General features: G+C 40.0%; 1 protein-coding gene across 1 annotated transcript; it reads right to left on the bottom strand.

Moving 5' to 3' along the window:
- Nucleotides 1–829: 829 nt before the first annotated feature.
- rps21 (ribosomal protein S21) lies at nt 830–7,909 on the bottom strand. The gene is made up of 5 exons (XM_008283152.1): nt 7,825–7,909; nt 6,748–6,811; nt 4,975–5,046; nt 3,284–3,339; nt 830–894 (listed from the first exon to the last, which is right to left on the bottom strand). The coding sequence occupies exons 1-5, from the start codon at nt 7,872–7,874 to the stop codon at nt 885–887; spliced, it is 252 nt and encodes an 83-aa protein (XP_008281374.1). The 5' UTR covers nt 7,875–7,909; the 3' UTR covers nt 830–884.
- Nucleotides 7,910–19,237: the final 11,328 nt, after the last annotated feature.

Here is a 19,237-nt window from a genome sequence, read left to right as displayed (position 1 = left end):
TTCTTCTGCAAAGACTGGCATGCTTAGACTTAAATCCCTCATCCAGACCAAGAAACACTTGTACTAACACCAACACCTGGTTTTCTCGTCTTGCTCTATCACTTTTCACCGTTTGTAAAGTTGACAGTTTTCCTTGATTTTTACCCGTGTGTGGAGCTAACTGTTCACTGTAAAACATCCTCGTTCTTCTTTTCCGCAAATCGTTTGATGTTTTCTGCAGTCACGGCCAGGCATTACAGAAATACTGCCCCATCACAAGGCCTGTTGTTTGGTTAAACAGTCCCGTCTTTCTTAGCAGTAATAACCAATGGAAAGACGTGAGTGAGGGCAAGATGAAAGTTTGTCAAAAAGGCCATGTTGGTGTGGATAGGTATGTGATACTGAAAGAGACAGCTGAGCTCCAGCAGGGTACAACTCAGCTCTGAGGAGGCAACTCTGGTGGGCCCAGTTTAACCACTGCTACCAGCTAACCCAAATATTTTTGCCCTTAATATTAAAGATGTGCAGCATTTTGTCTTGATGTTCATTCAATTTCTGAGGTAGATACTTGAAGCATTTATTTAAACTGAGGGCAGCAATGAGGATGGCTCACTTAATAAACCAGCACTGGTTGACGTTACAAGCTAAAATGTTTTTTTTTCGGCATACGTCTGTGTGTACATTGGCTTCTATAAGTTTACCAAATTACAGCCACGATGTCGGTTTCATTAAACCACAATGCTGCCTTAAAGCTCAAACCTAGTTTTCTGATAAGCATGTTGGTGGACAGCAGACTGTAGTACTCAACCCGTTTGTATCTTTCATTAGTAATAAAGAAACTACAAAAATGGAAGTTTTTTTTTCCCATTTTATTTTAAAAAGTTTCCACAGCTCCAGCATCTCATTCAGAAGTTCCTGTAAAATAAAGACAAGAAAAAAGTTGTTAAGTTCTGCTTGCCGACACGCTCTTCACTTCCAACATTCAGCAGGTACAAAATATTAAGCTAAAGCTTTTAATTAGTAGCGTTACTCCATCTCAGTTGCAGCCCTTGAAACTCAATTACTTTATTTTTAGGGCCCGAGGACCAAGGTCCAGGACCCCTGCTTGCTTTCCTGTAGTGTTTCTTTCTTTCTGACGAACACGAAACCCTTAATTTGAACCCCTAAACACGCTCAAAAACTCACCAAAAATTTTATAAAATGAAAAAAGAAAACCAAGAAACCTCTCTAGCACCACCTAGTTACAAAACAACACACTTAAACGGCCCGAGCGCCCAGTAGGAATGTCGCACAGAGATCAAACTAACACCAAAACGTTCGTCTCAATGAGCCCCACAAATCTCGTGCTGACACCCCTGACCTATCTCACACAGGAAGTCCGCAATTTGCCTTTCAAAGTAAAACAAATCAGCAAAAACGTCTGTTGGGAAAAACTTATGTTGTCTGACACTGTAAATTGTATCAACTTGAAAATCGCACAGGAGACAGAGAAGGCCTTCATGTACAAAAGTTCTGAAGGGATTTGGTGTTTCTCAAACGGTTTTCAAATGGCGAGCCGTTAAATTTGATGAGCTGCCGCAGACTCAGCTCATCCTCTCTATGGCTGTGTATGGGCAATGCACAGACATGCTGTGAACGCTCAGTGCAGCTGCTCAGAGACAGGAACATGGCTCCTTCACCTTAAAGCAGGTTTAACTTGAAGAACAGTCAGACGGGCATGGGGTCGCAATGTGGACCGAGGACCCGACCAACGCTGCTTGCAGCTTTAGTTCAATATGAAACCCAGATGATGTGTATTTTCTGTGATCCAGATGGCCACTTGCAGGACAGATGACTGCTTATAATCCAAATTAGGGCTGCAGCTATTAAGCAGTACAATAAGTATTCTAGCAATTATTGTAGCGATTGAGTAATTGAATAAAAATTTCATTAAATGACTTCAGCTTCATGTAATAGTAAGACAACATTTTCTCCGCAGGTTATTTTGCTCTCCCTGTCGCTCATCGTTTTTGTCTCCGTCTCCAGTTTGCATTCTGTGCTTGGCATGCACGTTAGCTTCAAAAGTGGATGTTAGCGCGCTGTGCAACAGATACAACCGTCCAAGTGGAACTGTATCATGCATACATATAGTATAGTACAGTACAGGGGTTCTCAACTGGTCTCACCCTGGGACCCACAATTTCTCATGGTCATTAAGTCGCGACCCAATTTTTTTTTTAGAATTCAATATATTTTCCTGTGCAACATGCATTTCAGGGCATATACCCATGCATAGTCACTGGACCATGAAAACTGCATGTACAAAAGTGAATAATATAAATATAAAAAATACTCTAAAATAAAGTTTTAGCCTAATCCGGTCATTTGTTGAAGTTAACGAGACAGTTGGGCACGTGCTCTACTCCTGATTAGAGTTTCAGAGTCTGTGGTGACAGTAGACAGAGCTGCTCTCAGATCATGCTCAGTGTCCAACCTGTTCCTCTGCTGTGACCTGAGCTGGACCAGAAGCCACTGTCACACAAACATTATTTGGAGATCACAATTGATATCCCGATTCCAGCACAGCCAATGAATACTTGGCTATTTGGGTCCAGTCCTAGTATGAAAATCCATATTTTAAATACTCTGGGTCATATTTGCGCTTTGCCATCTTGCATCCCATCAACACAAACTTAAAATGAACAAACTATGGTTACCATGCCTGTCAGAATAAAAGTTTTTCCAAAATAAAAAATAAGTCCAACCTGAGACGCACATTATATATTATTTAATTTTGACCTGCTGTCCACAACCGACCCAGAACAGGACCCACCAGTTGAGAACCCCTGGTATAGTATATAGTGGTTTAAATGAAGACTTGAGGGAGAGAATTTTGCCTCGAGGCATTTTAGTAATCAAATTACTCGGGGAATCATTTCAGCTCTAATTGAAAGACTAGCAACAATTACTAGATTCATTTTCAATAATTAATGATCAGCTATTTTGATTAAGGTTTAATCAGTTTGAGTAATTTCTTAAAAAAAAAAAATCAAATTTCTTTGCAGAGGAACTTCTGCCACAGCAGTCCTGCACTGTGTATATGAACTGAAGTACAATCCGACATGGCAGTAAGTCCTGCACTGCTTGCATGTCAGCACTAAATATTGTAAACACATTATTCTGTGGTTTGATCTGTGAGTGAAAGTGATGAGATGCTCTCTTCAGGAACTTAAAAGGAAAAAATGATGACTCAAACTACACCTTATCTTTATGTATATATGCTTTATATACATTTCCCATGTAGTATGTGACAACAGGTTTTTACTTTGCAACAATGGTGTCAGTCTTTGCCAGCCTCAGGATGGAGTCATCAGATTCGCCCTGTCGGAGGAGAGAAAAAAAAAGTGTTATTGGGTATAAGCAGTGTGTGAGCCTTACCATGGCTTACAGCAGAGCTTTTCGTGGTAAGAAATCATGACAGATACATTTATACGACCTTTGATTTAGCTTATATCAACAATACTCTTACTGGGAATACCAATGGCAATATGGAAAGGGATGAAGTTGGACAAAAATTAGTTTCAGTTTTACAAAAGCAAGAGGGAAACTCAAGTATACGAGGTGTGTCAGAAGGAAGAGTTTCAGGGCTGGTGTCACAAAAGATATTTTTCAAATCCAAAAGTTTTCCTCCACGTAGTGATAACACACTCCCCCAGCCCTCTCTGCCACACCGCCACGCACTCCTGGAAGTATTCTTCCAGGATCCTCCGCAGCTCCGTCGTCACAGCCATCTTGATGTCGTCCACGTCTTCAAAACGGGTCCCCTTGATGACCCCCTTGAGCTTGGGGAAGAGGAAAAAATCCCACAGAGCCAGGTGGGGTGAGTAGGGAGGTTGCTCCAGCACGGCGATGTTCTTCTCAACCAGGAACTGTCGGATGTTCAGCGCATTGTGAGCAGGCGCGTTGTCATGGTGAAGCGGCCACCACTTGTCCGGCCGCAACTCTGGCACTGAACAAAGCAAGCGTCGCAAGATCTCTTTGTAGATGTGCTGAGATTACTTAGAAGGGGAAAACTTGTGATTTGGGTTTGAAATACATCTTTTGTGACACCGAACCTTTCTGACACACCTCATATTATAAATGTTAGTATCTGCCGTAACTGATCAAGAAAGAAATTGTACAGCAACAGTGTCCTACTTTTAAACACACAATCCATGACAAAGGTAAAGAAAGATCAAGCTGCATGGCACAACTAGCATACTGTCACTATCACAGAAAACCCCAAAATGTATTGAAGTGCAAAACTGTAGTGTTAATGCAGAACCTCCAACATAACATACAGAAACAAAAAGGAGGGTTTATTATTTAGGTCAGTAGTGCAACTCCAAAAGAAGTTTCTATTAAACCTCTTAAAGTGCAAAAGTCACACATTCAGTACATCCTGTAATACCGCGTGAGACAAATTGCCCATCGAGGAAAATAGTTCAGCTGAAACTGATACTCGAGGATAAAATTTATTACGTTTCTGGTCATGATGCAAATTATTAAACAAGTTCCACTGGAGCATTGCAAAACAGATCACCTTTGCCAGTCAATTCCCTCGTTGACATTAAGAGAAAAGGGGAAGGAATCAGAGACATGAAACTCGCCACTTAAACAACTCAAAAACAGAAATCAAAGGCAGAATTCCATAACCCCAGAAGAGATGGTGGTTGTATGACATGTGTCCCACCCTGCCCCTAAAAAGCTGATCATCTGCTTCGTGCCCACACATTTCAATAGGAGCCTGGTAAAGTACCTGCCTCTAATCTTTAAAATGTTGACAAAAAAACTATGCAACAAGTAACCTGGCCATCTAAAGCGATGCAGTTTTACAGCCAGGCTCTGTTCTCACGAGACTTTACTGGGGGTCTCTGGGTAAGCAAAGGTATCTGCTACAAGATTCTTACTGATGACTAACAAGCAAAGGTGACAGTAGGTAAAATGTGGAATATCTTTCCTTCAACTCAGACTTACCATTCTGCGGATGGCTCCACAGATGGCGTAGGTCTTGAACTGACCATTGAAGCGGCCGGTCACCTTGTCAACCTTAAAAAAAAACACACAGAGCACACGAAGGTAAGACTTACATGAACATTTAAACGTTCAACAACTATTGCACACAGGAACCAACTTGAGCTATTTTCAATCACTGTATGATTCCTTAAGAAATTCTAAATAATTGCCGTAAGAACAAATGTACCTTCAAATTTAAAACAGCACATCGTCAAGTATATATGACTTACATGAAACAGTTCAAAACAAACAGAACAAATGGGCATGGCCCTTGGAAAGTGCTAGCATTTTACATGCTATGTTTATAGCAACAGCCAGAGTGAAAACACTGATATTCTGGGATGATCGTACTGACGAAACTATTCCAGGCATATTCCCTGAGTTTCACATTCTGTTGCAAGGTCAGGTTTTCCCTAAACATTCAGCCTTACTGTTATGGTGATAGGGTTTTATTCTTGCAAACAACATGCAAATTCTACACCCAACATTGAGTCTACTGTTTAAGTTATACACAAAGTAGGTTGAGATGGTGGATCATGTGTCATCAAGCCACAGTTATATGGAACTTTGTCAGAATGCAAGCCAGGCATTACATTTGTTCAAATCAGACAAAGACTAAACTGTTGGGTGTCTTAATTTAACTACATGTATTCCAACTGTGACTACAATCCGGTTACAGCAAACAAGATGCCCCAATGTAGAGGCGTAGTCATCACTGCATTTTTATATGAACACAAACGTTTGAGTCCAACTTCACAACAACACTTTGTGCATAAAAAATCAGAGGGAGCAGGACTGTATGTCTTATAGCTATAGGAATCACAGAGCAATTGAAATGTGAACAGTTATCAGGGAGTATTGCATGTTTTTTTCTTTCAACAAACAGGACGACATCAATATGTTTTCATTTTACAACAGTTTTATAAAGAAAAGATGTCTCCACATAAGTCTTTTGGAATCGTTAAAAACAAACAACACACCACACTATCGTGCCTAACATCGCATACCGCATGACCGCTACCCTGCAAATCCATGCGTAGGTGTAAAGAAAATTTTCATAAGGAATCAGGGAACATGTAGTGACTGGTAAGGTATCAATGTGGGTGTCGGTATCAGTATTTTAGAAAGTTTCCAATAATCCCCACCTACACTGCAAATGGGAGTTTCTGAAAAACGTGGAACGAAAGTTACTAGAAAGTTCCAAAACTGCATTTTTGTGTAGATGAAAGGCCAATATAGACAGAGAAGGCTTTGTGTGTAAATAGGTACAGGTGAACAAGGCCTCACTCTTCCACCGAGTGGCTTGGGTCAGGCTTTGAGACTTACTCAGACTAAAACAGTATTATAACAGACTTACAGGTAGCAACATTGAGCCAATTAGGTGTGCACCATAGTTTGATGGCCTTAAAGTGACCAAATTTTGTTCCAATAATAGATAAGAGTTGATATTTATGTTTAACAATGCTGAGCGAGGTCTTGATTCAAAATAAATCAACTGATAAGGCAAATGTCAGGAGACATGCATATCAGAAAACTTTATGACACATTAGTCTGTGGCAGGTTGAGCAACCAGTTGGAGTTACAGGTGTGCTGACCGCTCTTATGAAGTCCTATACATAGCGCATCTCTTAAAACATCTTCTTAAACTTTGCAAAAAAGTTGTCTGGTGGTTGTCCATGTTAGCTTGCTCCATAAGCTACTGTGACCACGGTATGTTCAAGTTCTTAACATTACCTCAGCAATGTTGATCTGGATGGAGGCATGGTCCTTGGCTCCAATGATTCTGTTGCTCGCAGAGCTGCAACAAACATGTAAAGTATTAAAATTTTATTCAACTGTTATATTACAGTTGTTCACACTGACTTCTACGTGTCAAAGACGAGCGCTGTTAGCTGAGCATTAAGGCAAACCCAAAATGTTTAAGTTCTGACTAACGAGCTGTATAAATCATTGTCGTAAATATTGCCCTGGGCTATTCTATTCTTTACAAATCCTCAGACTATTAACCCTCTTAACCTCCAAACAGGAAAGTGAGTTTTAAAGGCATGTTGTCTTAAAAAAAAAAAAGAGAGAGAGAGAAGGCCAAATTACATCAATTTAACACGGACAAAAACTGTAAAAACACAACAAACTGCCAGATTTTCAGCTTTTCAACATCTGTGATGTGAGAGACTAAAACGACTCAATTTAAAATTTTCCATCCATCCATTATCTATACACCACTTAATCCTCACTAGGGTCGTGGGGAGGCTGGAGCCTATCCCAGCCGACTTAGGGCGAAGGCAGAGGATACCCTGGACAGGTCACCAGTCTATCGCAGGGCTACAATTTAAAATTTTACAATTGATATTTCATCAAAGTCACCTAATTCTACATATTTAAAAGTTCACCAACTGCAAGGCGTTCGCTCTGGACAGATTGTGTAAAAACTAAAGAATGTACATCAGACAACACAACCCATTAGGAACTCAGTCACAAACAACGGTCTCATTGCAAAACTAGGCTGAACATAATAAAATGTAAATAGTAAAATACCTACAACATGTAGTGGCATAATATTGTTTTTCTGGCACTGGTAACACTTGTCCTGGTACTATATTTTTTTTTATCAAATAATTATCAATAATCAATTAACTTTTGCAGTATAATCTTCACAAGTTAAAGTATTTTAACTTTCATACGACACAAAAGACATTTGACTTCTCCCTACCTTTAGAACCTATTGAACTGTTTACATTGATGATGCGCAGGACTTCACATTACAGTTATAATAGCCCACAAGTTCACCTCTGCCTCTAAAAAAACACTTACCATTTGCGGGGGACGTAAAGGTCCACAAATTCACCAGCGTCGTTCTGCATGTTTGAAGGTTTTGCAGGGGAGGTCGCCTACAAATCTGAAAGAAACAAAAACCAACGAGACATCAGGTATCTCCACTCTGATGCTAGCTAAGCTACTTGCTGTAGCTCTGCTAGCATACACGCAGGCACATAGCACAAAAAACTATGTCAAAAGGCGCTTTTCAAAACCAAACCGACGTAAACAAATTTTAAATAAGTGTAATTAGAGAGTAAATCTACTCTCTTATAGTGAGTCCACACAGGAAACCAATAGCTAGCAGCGTTAGCCAGTTAGCTAATGGGTTAGCATGAGGAGCGGCCGCATGTGGCGGCTCACTTACTCCGCGCTTTACGATATTTAACACACTATTTCCACAAGAAACACCAACCAAATACTACCCACGGTTACAAGGCGGCATTAACTTTGACAAATGTCCCTAAAACGGCGCTATGTGAGGACATAAGTCGACTTTTAAACGTTTTTTCAGACGGGAGCTCTACAGACACTCACCGTATACGACAAATGGCCGACAGGAAAGGGAGAGTCGCCGACCCGGAAGCAAAAATCCCTCCGCGTGAATGTTCGTGTCGCCCCCTGCTGGACCGTGTTATTCCAACCACGCGCACCTCATGGGCATGACGACACGAGGCGAGGTGTGTTTGTCTACCCGGAGGCTGCAATTTCAGGACCACACCTCCAGGTTTTCTGTTCTTCCAGTTGGATGAGTCACAAATACTTAATTTCTGGCCAAGAGTAAACTTGCTTTTCTTGGCTTGAGCATTGACTATCAATCAAGTTTTATTTGCTTAATTAAAAGGTAAAAATAGTTCTGATGTCTTCAGTTGTACAGAGAAATTATTCTTGGATGTTTCTGGAGAACCAGACTGTAGAGTTTGCGTGTTCTCCCTGTGCAGCGTGGGTCCTTTCATGAAATGATTGTGACAATGCGATTTATTCTTGATGGATAAAGCTTATATCTTCTCAAAACTGTATTGATATCACAATATACATACAATATATATCACAAAAAAAAACAAAAACACAGTTAAGTTTTGCAAACTGTGAATTCAGGCTTAAATTAAATTGGGGGTATTGAACAGTAGGATTAAGGGTTTTGTTTCAATTTTTACTATCCAGCATCAAGAAGTGCTTTAATGCACACTCACTCCCGACGTTTTACAATATATATATATTATTATTTTAAATTCCTATGAATGAGGAATTTCAAACTGAATTCACCTTTTTACCTTTTTATACCCAAGTCTGAGCTCACTGGGCTTCTCTGAGAAGTCAGAAATGAATCAAGCATAACATCCATCCACTAAAACATTTATTGATTAATTTTCTGTTCGGGAATGCAAGTAAATAATTATAATTTGACATCTTAATAATAATTAAATAATAATGTGCTATACAATTTTATCTTTGTTTTTTTCTTTTTTAAAACGGTAATTTTGAAAATTCATGGATGACAATAACAATTATATTTTAGCATTAAAATATCATTTCAAGGCAGGTTTATTTGTACAGCACATTTCAACAAGGTGGTTCAAAGTGCTCTAGAGAGACATTAAAACATCATGGAAAAACATCAGAAGAAACACATTAAAAGACACCAGTTAAAATCATTAAAGCAAATCATTACAAAATTGAATAAATAAAAAAATGTTGTGGATATCCATAACTGAATCAAAGATATCTGTTTTGAGAAACCCTGTACACATCCACGGGGAAAGTGATGTCAATCGTCCTGGGATGAATGACATTGTGGATTTCTGTAATTACAATTGTGGACAGGAATAATGGATATCTTAAATGATCATTTTGACTAGGAAGGACTGAATAACGGTGATCTGTTTTACATATCCAGACTAGCTATTAAATGTTAAAAGGGCTGGCCATACGATCCCCTGTCCCTCCACAGTTGGTGTCCTTCAGCAAAACACTGAACCCAGAGTTTCTCTCAGGGGCAGGCAGCACCTTGCATGGCTGCTCTGTCACCATTGGTGTATGAATGAGAAAACGCTGTAAAGCGCTTTGAGTACCACTAAGGTAGAAATATAGTAGTAGTAGTACTATAGTAGTAGCGATATAAGTGCAGATCATTTACCATTTAACCTCCCCCAAAATTATTTTGATGAGTTTAAGAAAGATAAGCAGGCCAGACATCCATCCATTATCTATACACCGCTTAATCCTCACTAGGGTCACGGGGGGCTGGAGTCTATCCCAGCTGACTCAGGGTGAAGGCAGGTTCACCTGGACAGGTCACCAGTCTATCACAGGGCTACACTTAGAGACAGACAACCAAGCACACTCACATTTACACCTATGGACAATTTAGAATCACCAGTTAACCTCAACATGTTTTTGGACTGTGTGGGAGGAAGCCAGAGAACCCGGAGAGAACCCACGCTGCACGGGGAGAACATGCAAACTCCACACAGAAAGATTCCGGTGCCCCCACCGGGACGCTGTGAGGCAACAGCGCTACCAACTGCGCACCCTGCAGCCCTTGAACGAATAAAATAAACCGTAAAATCCCAAGGAAAAGCATTAAATTGATGCTTTGGGCTTAAACCTTTATATGAGGGGTTGCATATTTAATTAGTGATAATTATTGTCTTTTTAAGTATATTTGGAGGTAATTTAAGAAGAAAAATACTGTTTAAAAAAATAAATAAAAGTTATGTGGCATTGTAAGTATTATGCTTAAAATAAGTGCAGCTAATTTCTGACATTCTACAGACTTCTACACAATGTAAATACATTAAAACGACCATGAAATTCAGTTATTTTCTCTCTTTTTTTGACAGTCATAACACTACAAACAGACCAAGACCAAAGCAGGCAGAGACAGTGGTGAGAATTAAAATTTAAAAAAAAAACTTACACAAGAAGTCCAAGCATTGTGGTTATGCAGTATATTTAATAAAGTCTGTAGCAAAATACAGTAAAATAAAGCATTTTATAATGCAAAACAAACAGTTTTCATATTTGCTTCGACAGAAATATTCTGAAAGTATTAAGTTACTATTATTATAGATTACATGATACATGTAAAGGAAAAAAACTTTCAGATACTGATCTTAAATATTGTACAAAGCAACACTTGGGGCTTTTTTTTTTCTTTTTTCTTTTCCAAAATCAAATTCATGAATTGTGAGACGCTGTCAAAAACACAGCACTTTAGGACATTTCATCACATGTGAAAAAAACTAAAACAAGTGTGCGACACTTTTTTGTTGATCTTAAGTCTAAGACATACATACAGCAGTAATATTGATATTATACATTTATGTGGCATTTTATTTCAATTCATAAATATAAATAATCAATGTTATATAATAACACCTAATATAAATGAGCAAATATTGTTTTTATCAGTATATTCCAACACAGTTTAAAAAGCCAGACCAAAATAACCAAAGTGGTGTAGTGTACTACTACTACTTAGAAAGATGCAGTAAGACATAGAAGAAACTAGACATTTCGGCTGCAGCTACATCAGGGACTGACACACGTACATCCAACAGCAAGGTCGTAGGGACACCTGCACCAGCTTCTTCCCACTTTTTGGTAGACTGAGATCTGGAAGTAGATCGGCATGGAAATCATGCCCTTCACAGTGCAGTTCCCACACTTAGCATAATGGATGAGCTGGGGTCTTCTGTCATTCTCGGTGTTGTCACTGAAAAAGCGAAAGAAAGAAAATTTCATGAATAAATGGAGACAAACATGGAGACCCACAGGTGTGGAAAACGTCAAAATTAGAGGACATTTGGACTTTCTGGATTTCAGTTTTAGTACATCTGCTTGTTTCAGCACTTGCTGTGACTTTCTGAACCCAAAAACTGCCAGCAGGTTTAACAGGCTGACATATCCATCCATCCATTATCTATACACCGCTTAATCCTCACTAGGGTCATGGGGGGCTGGAGTCTATCCCAGCTGACTTGGGGTGAAGGCAGGGGACACCCTGGACAGGTCACCAGTCTATCACAGGGCTACACTTAGAGACAGACAACCAAGCACACTCACATTGAAAACAAAATAAAACGGAAATAGTACAATATTTATAGCGTGCAGAGTCACACTTTTTTTTTTAATCCAGTGTTGGTAACGGCTATGAATAGTTAGAAAAATCAAAATCCTCAAAGAAATTCAACTCAAAAAACAGCAAAAATAAAAAAAAGATTTGGGAATTTGTAGTTATACTGCAGAAAAGAGATTTCAACATCTTCTCTAGTTTTAGCCATGGTTGTTTCCACAGAGGTGCAGGACTTGAAAATGAGTCCACAGTGAGTAAAAATGTGACAGGAGCAAAAAAAAAAAAAAAAAACACCTAGAAACTACTTGGCGCTAATACCAATTTCTCTGCAATTCCCTCTGAATGTTTTTAGGCACATTTGAGGAGCGACTGTCTTGTTTCTTCTAATATCAGACAGATTTACTTTCATTTTAGCACAGACACAATGTTCCAAGAGGATCAGGGACTCTTGTAATCCACTGACTTCACGTCCAGCGCCGTCGTTAAGTCAAAATCTCATTCGGCACCTTTTACCCAAAGTATCTTTTAAACGTTTTATTCAATTATACGTAAAAATTTGGATCATTAATTTCAAAAATCTTTACGAAGTAGCAAAAACTCACCTTAAGGACCAGGGCGCGACTGAGGTGCTGTTGAGGTTGGACACGTGTTTGTAGAACTGGTGGTGATTGTGTGTCGTGAGCGTGCAGTCGGTAGGACAGACAGGGTTGCTGCACGCTCTCCCCATTAGACCAACGAAAAGCTGTCAAGACAAACATCGCCAAAGTGTGTCATTGACTTTCACCAAAACAGCCACAGAACAAGCTGAGAATATTCTGAAATGATGTTCCCTTTTTTTGTGACCTTTGTTAATATTACTGTTGGGAAAGAGATCTCTGCTCGTTATCCACTCACCACACAGCTCTGTGTATTAATCAAAGTCAAAATTACTCTTGGAAAGTAACTGTTTCTCTTTCTTAGATGATTTCACACATTAGCTTTTGGTGCCTTGTTGGGTCAAATCACTGCCACATTGATGCTTGTCTAATCTGTAATCATGACCCCTGACGTCTTAGAGGAGAAGTCAAGTCACTGTTATTTCTACAGCACATCTAGAGCAACGGCTGCTGCATGAAAGCGGCATTACAATTGAACCTAACCAGTTTAAATGCTGGGGGTTAGGATGCTACAGTGTTATTTGTGGCACAAATGTACTTTAAATATTAACCTTTCAAATAATAACATAGAATGTTAGCCGACTATAATAAATATTAAGGCAAAGATGGTGGTTAATTTAACTAATTTAACTAAAATCTTTAAGTACAGGGATTAACTAATTTTGAACTACAGTGCAAAAATATTTTAATTTTATACATAGTATTTTGTGTTTAATATTTTTTTTTAATTTATGTATTGCAGGCTTTACTATTAAAATGAAAAAAACTTTATTTTATTCTGATTCATCACTCAGACGTATGAAAGTGTTTAAATTATAAAAAAGTTTTTCAGTCCAAACTTCTAATATGTTTTTTAAAAAATTGTTTTTTAATTGATTATAGACGGTACTCACCAGAAGCACGGCGAGGTTCATGCTGAGGCTGGAAAGCATAAACAAATGTCTTGAAACCGGGATGAAACAGGCGCTAAGCTCCTTCTGGTTTTCTGTCTGTGGTCTCCTGGCACAGAGCTGCTGGTGTGTATCTGTGCTCTCCTTACATCTTTAGAGCTTTTATTCTGTCATAGTGGTGATGACAGCGTCCATTTGCATTGAAGGGAAATATTGGAGGCGGTAAACATGGACCAGTGCCAAAAGCTTATCGACAGTTCAGTTTAATAGGCATGTGTGACTCACTGATTGTATGACGTGTGTGTGTTTTATGTTTTGATACTTCTCTATTTTAGCAGGAGTTTTCTTAACCTATTCAATTGTCTAAAGTGTGCATTTTTGAGATATTACTTTCAACAAGAATCCCAGCGGATTTAGTTTTACCACCTGAAGTCCTGAAACAGAGGCAGGACAACATGGACACTTGCACCTGCAGTAACCTTCATACAGAACATGATACACAGACATTTATAACAGCTCAATCAGTTTCCTGGTTTGAAAATGAGGGTTTTTTGCAACTGATGTTTTACATGATATTATTATATTAGTAAAATTTCAGATGTATTCAAATTTAAATGTCTAACTGTTAAGGAAGTTTGGGTACTGCACACTCAATGTGCAATGGTATCATCCAGTGGTTTTCCAAAAATTCCAGGTAACCACCACAGTGGGGCACAAGGAGTTTTGTTTCAGTAGACGCAGCATGTGATGCAACGACGCTAGTATTACAGCACCATCAGATTTTGGCGTGGGGAAACCCAAACACCCACACACAAGGGTTTCTCCTGTGTTTGTGTCAACACTCGTGTCTAAACAAGTCGGCTGTCTACTCTGCCTCATGTTGATATGCTCTGTAGTTTTAAGTGAAATAAAGAAGCTCAACATGGACAAAACTAATGAAGACAAATAAAATAAGTCTATCTTAAATGATTGAAAAGCAATTTTGTCAATCACAAGGTAGCGTCCAACTAAGACATATAGCCTTCTTTATCATTTATTTTTCTCTAAATACGACCATAATTTGCAAAAATGAACATCATTCTATACAGAAGCAGACCTGAAACAAGCGACTGAGGCCATGGACTCACTAAGAAAATGTTCACTGAAAGGCAGAAGTAGACACATTTTCTTATAGACTTCTACACAATCGGACTTCTTTTTGCAAAAAAAATGAGGCAGTTCTGCACTGGCTTTACTTGTCAGACCTGGAGGCCAGCTCACATACATATTGTCTATAGTTGTGACTTTCTGTGGGACATCACTGATAGCACATTCAAAGCCCTTAAAGAAAGGCATTTTGTACCAGTAGGTCCCTGTTTTCCAGGAAAGCTGCAGCTCGACTATGCGAGCCTCTCCTGCATGGATGCGGAAAACTGGTTACTGGACTCGAAGATGGCCCATACATCTCTTTGTGCATGAGACAGTTTTGTTTTTTTTTCTCCCCCTTTGCTTTCGAGTTGTCTTCTGCGTTGTGGCACTACACATGTGTATTTGTGTTTATGTCACTCAACCAACAGACTTTGTATTGTCAAGACATCATGAAATTTTTTCTAGACGCAGCATGATTCAATAATTCATTATAGAAAGGAGTTTTAAGTGTTTTTTCAACAGTTTCACAAATGTTTCTTTTACATTTGTGCTGTAAAACAACAGCAATTGCAATACAAGCACCATTACAGTCAGTCTGTTGATGTATGACTGATATCCAATGGAGGCTTTCCGCACTTTTCTAGTTTCAGCTCACCCACTAATTCTGACCCTCAGGTGGCGTGAGATGGTCCTTTTCATTTACCTTCCTCTCTTCCCACCTGTGCAGCAATAACGCACCTTGATTTTTTAGCTCAAGGTCTTTTAGAACCAACATAGAGCAGGATATCAATAGAAATGTGAAAAATGGATGAAATTGAACTTGAGCAGCTTTCACAAGCGTACTCTGAGAAAACCACACCTTGCCATGTCATCGAGGTGATGAGGTCATTTCGTAGGTTGTAATCTTGTTTCAAAAACCTTGTCATGCGCACTGCATTTGGGGAAACTGGATGCTTAGGGACATTTGTGTAATGAAAAACATGCCAGGGAGAACGGGAGCGCTGGACTAAATGTGCCCACATGCAGCATGCAAAGTATTTCCACCCTGCTGTTTTGTATGGTTGTATTGTCCTTCATCCCTGGACTGGAGAGAATTTCTAATTTTAATGTATGCACACAGGGGAACCCTCCGCACACATACCCACCCACGCAAATACATAGCAGACCGCAGCTGCTCTCCGTGTCGTTTCTTTTTTTGATTGTCTGGTGACAGAAACAGAAAGTTGTTTTGGTATCTGTATTATTGGATATCCATGGATATGAACTTTCGCTGCGGGATGTCACAGGTAAAAATAAAATAATTTAAATAAAAATATGTAAATAAACGATTATTTCCAGACAACAATAGTGACTCATTTCAAGGGTTTGCTCGGAACCTCGGCAGAAATAACTCACCCGACTAAATTTTAAACCCACAACACAGGTCCCCCGGCTGAGTTGCTACAGATGTCATAGCGATAAATAAAAGGAGTGAATAAAAAAAAAAAGGTCAACAAAAAGCTCTTACAGATTACCCTCAGAGCCCCAAGCACTTTCAAAAATGTTTTGCTCTTGTCACATTTTTGAATGTGGGCTCATTTTTCACTCACCGGCCACTTTATTTGGTACACCTTGCTAGTACCGGGTTGGACCCCCTTTTGCTTTCAGAACTGCCTTAATCCTTCGTGGCATAGATTCAACAAGGTCCTGGAAACATTCCTCAGAGATTTTGCTCCATATTGATGTGATAGCAACACGCAGTTGCTGTAGATTTGTCGGCTGCACATCCATGATGTGAATCTCCCGTTCCACCACATCCCAAAGGTGCTCTGTTGGATTGAGATCTGGTGACTGTGGAGGCCATTGGAGTACAGTGAACTCACTGTCATGTTTAAGAAACCAGACTGAGGTGGTTTATGACATGGCGCGTTGTCCTGCTGGAAGCAGCCATCAGAAGATGGGTCCACTGTGGTCATAAAGGGATGGACATGGTCAGCAACAATACTCAGGTAGGCTGTGGCGTTGACACGATGCTCAGTTGGTACTAAGGGGCCCAGAGTATGCCAAGAAAATATCCCCCACACCATTACACAATCCGGCACCGGCCTGAACCATTGATACAAGGCAGGATGGATCCATGACGCCAAATTCTGACCCTACAATCCAAATGTCGTTGCAGAAATGGAGACTCATCAGACCAGGCAACGTTTTTCCAATCTTCTATTGTCCAATTTTAATGAGCCTGTGCGGACTGTAGCCTCAGTTTCCTGTTCTTAGCCGACAGGAGTGGCACCCGGTGTGGTCTTCTGCTGCTGTAGCCCATCCACCTCAAGGTTGGACGTGTTGTGCGTTCAGAGATGCTGTTCTGCACACCTCGGTTGTAACGAGCGGTTATTTGAGTTGCTGTTGCCTTTCTATCAGCTCGAACCAGTCTGGCCATTCTCCTCTGACCTCTGGCATCAACAAGGCCACAGAACTGCCGCTCACTGGATATTTTCTCTTTTTCGGACCATTCTCTGTAAACCCTAGAGATGGTTATGCGTGAAAATCCCAGTAGATCAGCAGTTTCTGAAATACTCAGACCAGCTCGTCTGGCACCAACAACCGTGCCACGTTCAAAGTCACTTAAATCACCTTTCTTCCCCATTCTGATGCTCAGTTTGAACTGCAGCAGATCGTCTACATGCCTAAATGCATTGAGTTGCTGCCATGTGATTGGCTAATTAGAAATTTGCGTTAAGGAGCAGTTGGACAGGTAGTGAAGTGGCCGGTGAGTGTAGAATCCTGTGGACGCAGCACAGCCATGGCATAGAAGCTCATACAGCTGAAACCAGAAGTTCACATACACTGTACAAAAAGACATCAAACTTTTTTTTCCTCACTGTCTGGCATTAAATCAGACTAAACTTTCCTTATTTTAGGTCACACACCTCTTCGTTTTGGGACAACATGGAAAATCTAAAGAAATCAGCCAAGATATCAGGGAAAGAACTGTGGACCTCCACAAGTCTGGTTCATCCTTGGGTACGACTTTCAGATGCCTGAAGGTTCCACGTTCATCTGATCAAACAACTACATGCAAGTATAAACACCATGGGAATGTCCAGCCATCATAGCGCTCAGGATGGAGACGGGTTCTGTGTCCCAGAGATGAAGTGTTTTGGTGCAAAATGGGCCTATCAACCCCTGAACAAAAGATGAAGATGCTGCTGAAGCTGGTCAGAGAGTCATTATCCACAGTGAACCCAGTCCTGTACCAACATGGGCTGACAGGCTGCTCAGAGAGGAAGACGACATTAGTCCAAAAGAAATATAAAAAAGCCAGATTACAGTTTGCAAATGCACACAGGGACAAAGAGCTTCATGTTTGGAGACATGTCCTGTGGTCTGATGAAACTAAAACTGAACTGAACTGAAGACATTATGGCTTACAAACCTGACTCAGTTCCACCAGTTCTATCAGGAGGAATGGGCCAAAATTCTATCAAACTATTGTGAGAAGCTTGTGGAAGGAAACCCAAAATGTTGTATGTCATACAGTTTAAAGGCAACGCTACCAAACTAAAGACTAATAAAAAATTCTCTGAAAAATTCTCTCTCATTATTCTGGTGTTTAGCAAATAGAAATAATTCTGGTAATCCTAACTGACCTAAAACAGGAAAAGTTTAGCCTGATTTAATATCAGATAGTGAGGAAAAAAAAGGTCAGACATCGTTTTATAAAGTGTATGTAAACTTCTGGTTTCAACTGTGCACTATGAGACGTCTTTAGTGCAGCTTATAATGCCATGTAGTATATAGTAAAAAAAGAAAATAAAGCACAAAATGTAATGTACTAATAATATAAAGTAGTTACTGAACTGAGGAACTGTAATGCATTGATCTTACATCCTATTCTTAGATTTGTTTTAATAGAGTTTTGTTGCACTGCTTGTGATATTTCTGCTCATGAAATCAAGAAATGAAGCCAAGTGATACTTGCCGAGTCATGCAACGTGGCGGCCCCTCCTGTCAGTGCGTGGCTCATTTATCACACTCCCACTCTCTCTGCCCCGCCTGAACTGGGATCTCTCTCCTTTCCTTTTCAATCCCGCTATGTCTTTCTATGCTATCTGTTTCTGCCCACTCACTCCAAAACTTCCTTTCCTTTCTGCTGTGATGTTACTCAATGCTGCAATCTAATATCAACAGAGCATGACTTGAGTTTTTTTTTTTAGTATCCAAGGCCCTTATTTATCATCAGTGTTTATGCACAGATGTGTGCGTAATGAGTGCGAGCGAACATTAGTCCACAAGTCTGGTTCATCCTTGGGTACAATTTCCAGAATTTCCACGTTCATCTGTTCAAACAATTATACACAAGTATAAACACCATGGGAATGTTCCGCCATCACATCACTCAGGAAGTAGACGAAGTGTTTTGTTGCAAAAGACCATGTAAAGATGCTGCTGAAGCTGGTAAAGGAGTGTCATTATCCACAGTGAAACCAGTCCTGTACCTTTCTTTTTTCTAACCTGCTGTCTTTCTCTTTGCTATCCGTTTCTGCCACCTCACACCTAAACTTGCTTTCCCTTCTGCTGGGATGTCACGAGGGTCGCGGGGGAGCTGGAGTCTATCCCAGCTGACTCAGGGTGAAGGCAGGAGACATCCTGGACAGGTCACCAGTCTATCACAGGGC

Source organism: Stegastes partitus, unplaced genomic scaffold (genome assembly GCF_000690725.1).
Source record: "Stegastes partitus isolate 25-593 unplaced genomic scaffold, Stegastes_partitus-1.0.2 Scaffold299, whole genome shotgun sequence".
Classification (NCBI taxonomy): Eukaryota; Metazoa; Chordata; class Actinopteri; family Pomacentridae; genus Stegastes; species Stegastes partitus.
This window is presented reverse-complemented; position numbering and strand designations above follow the sequence as displayed.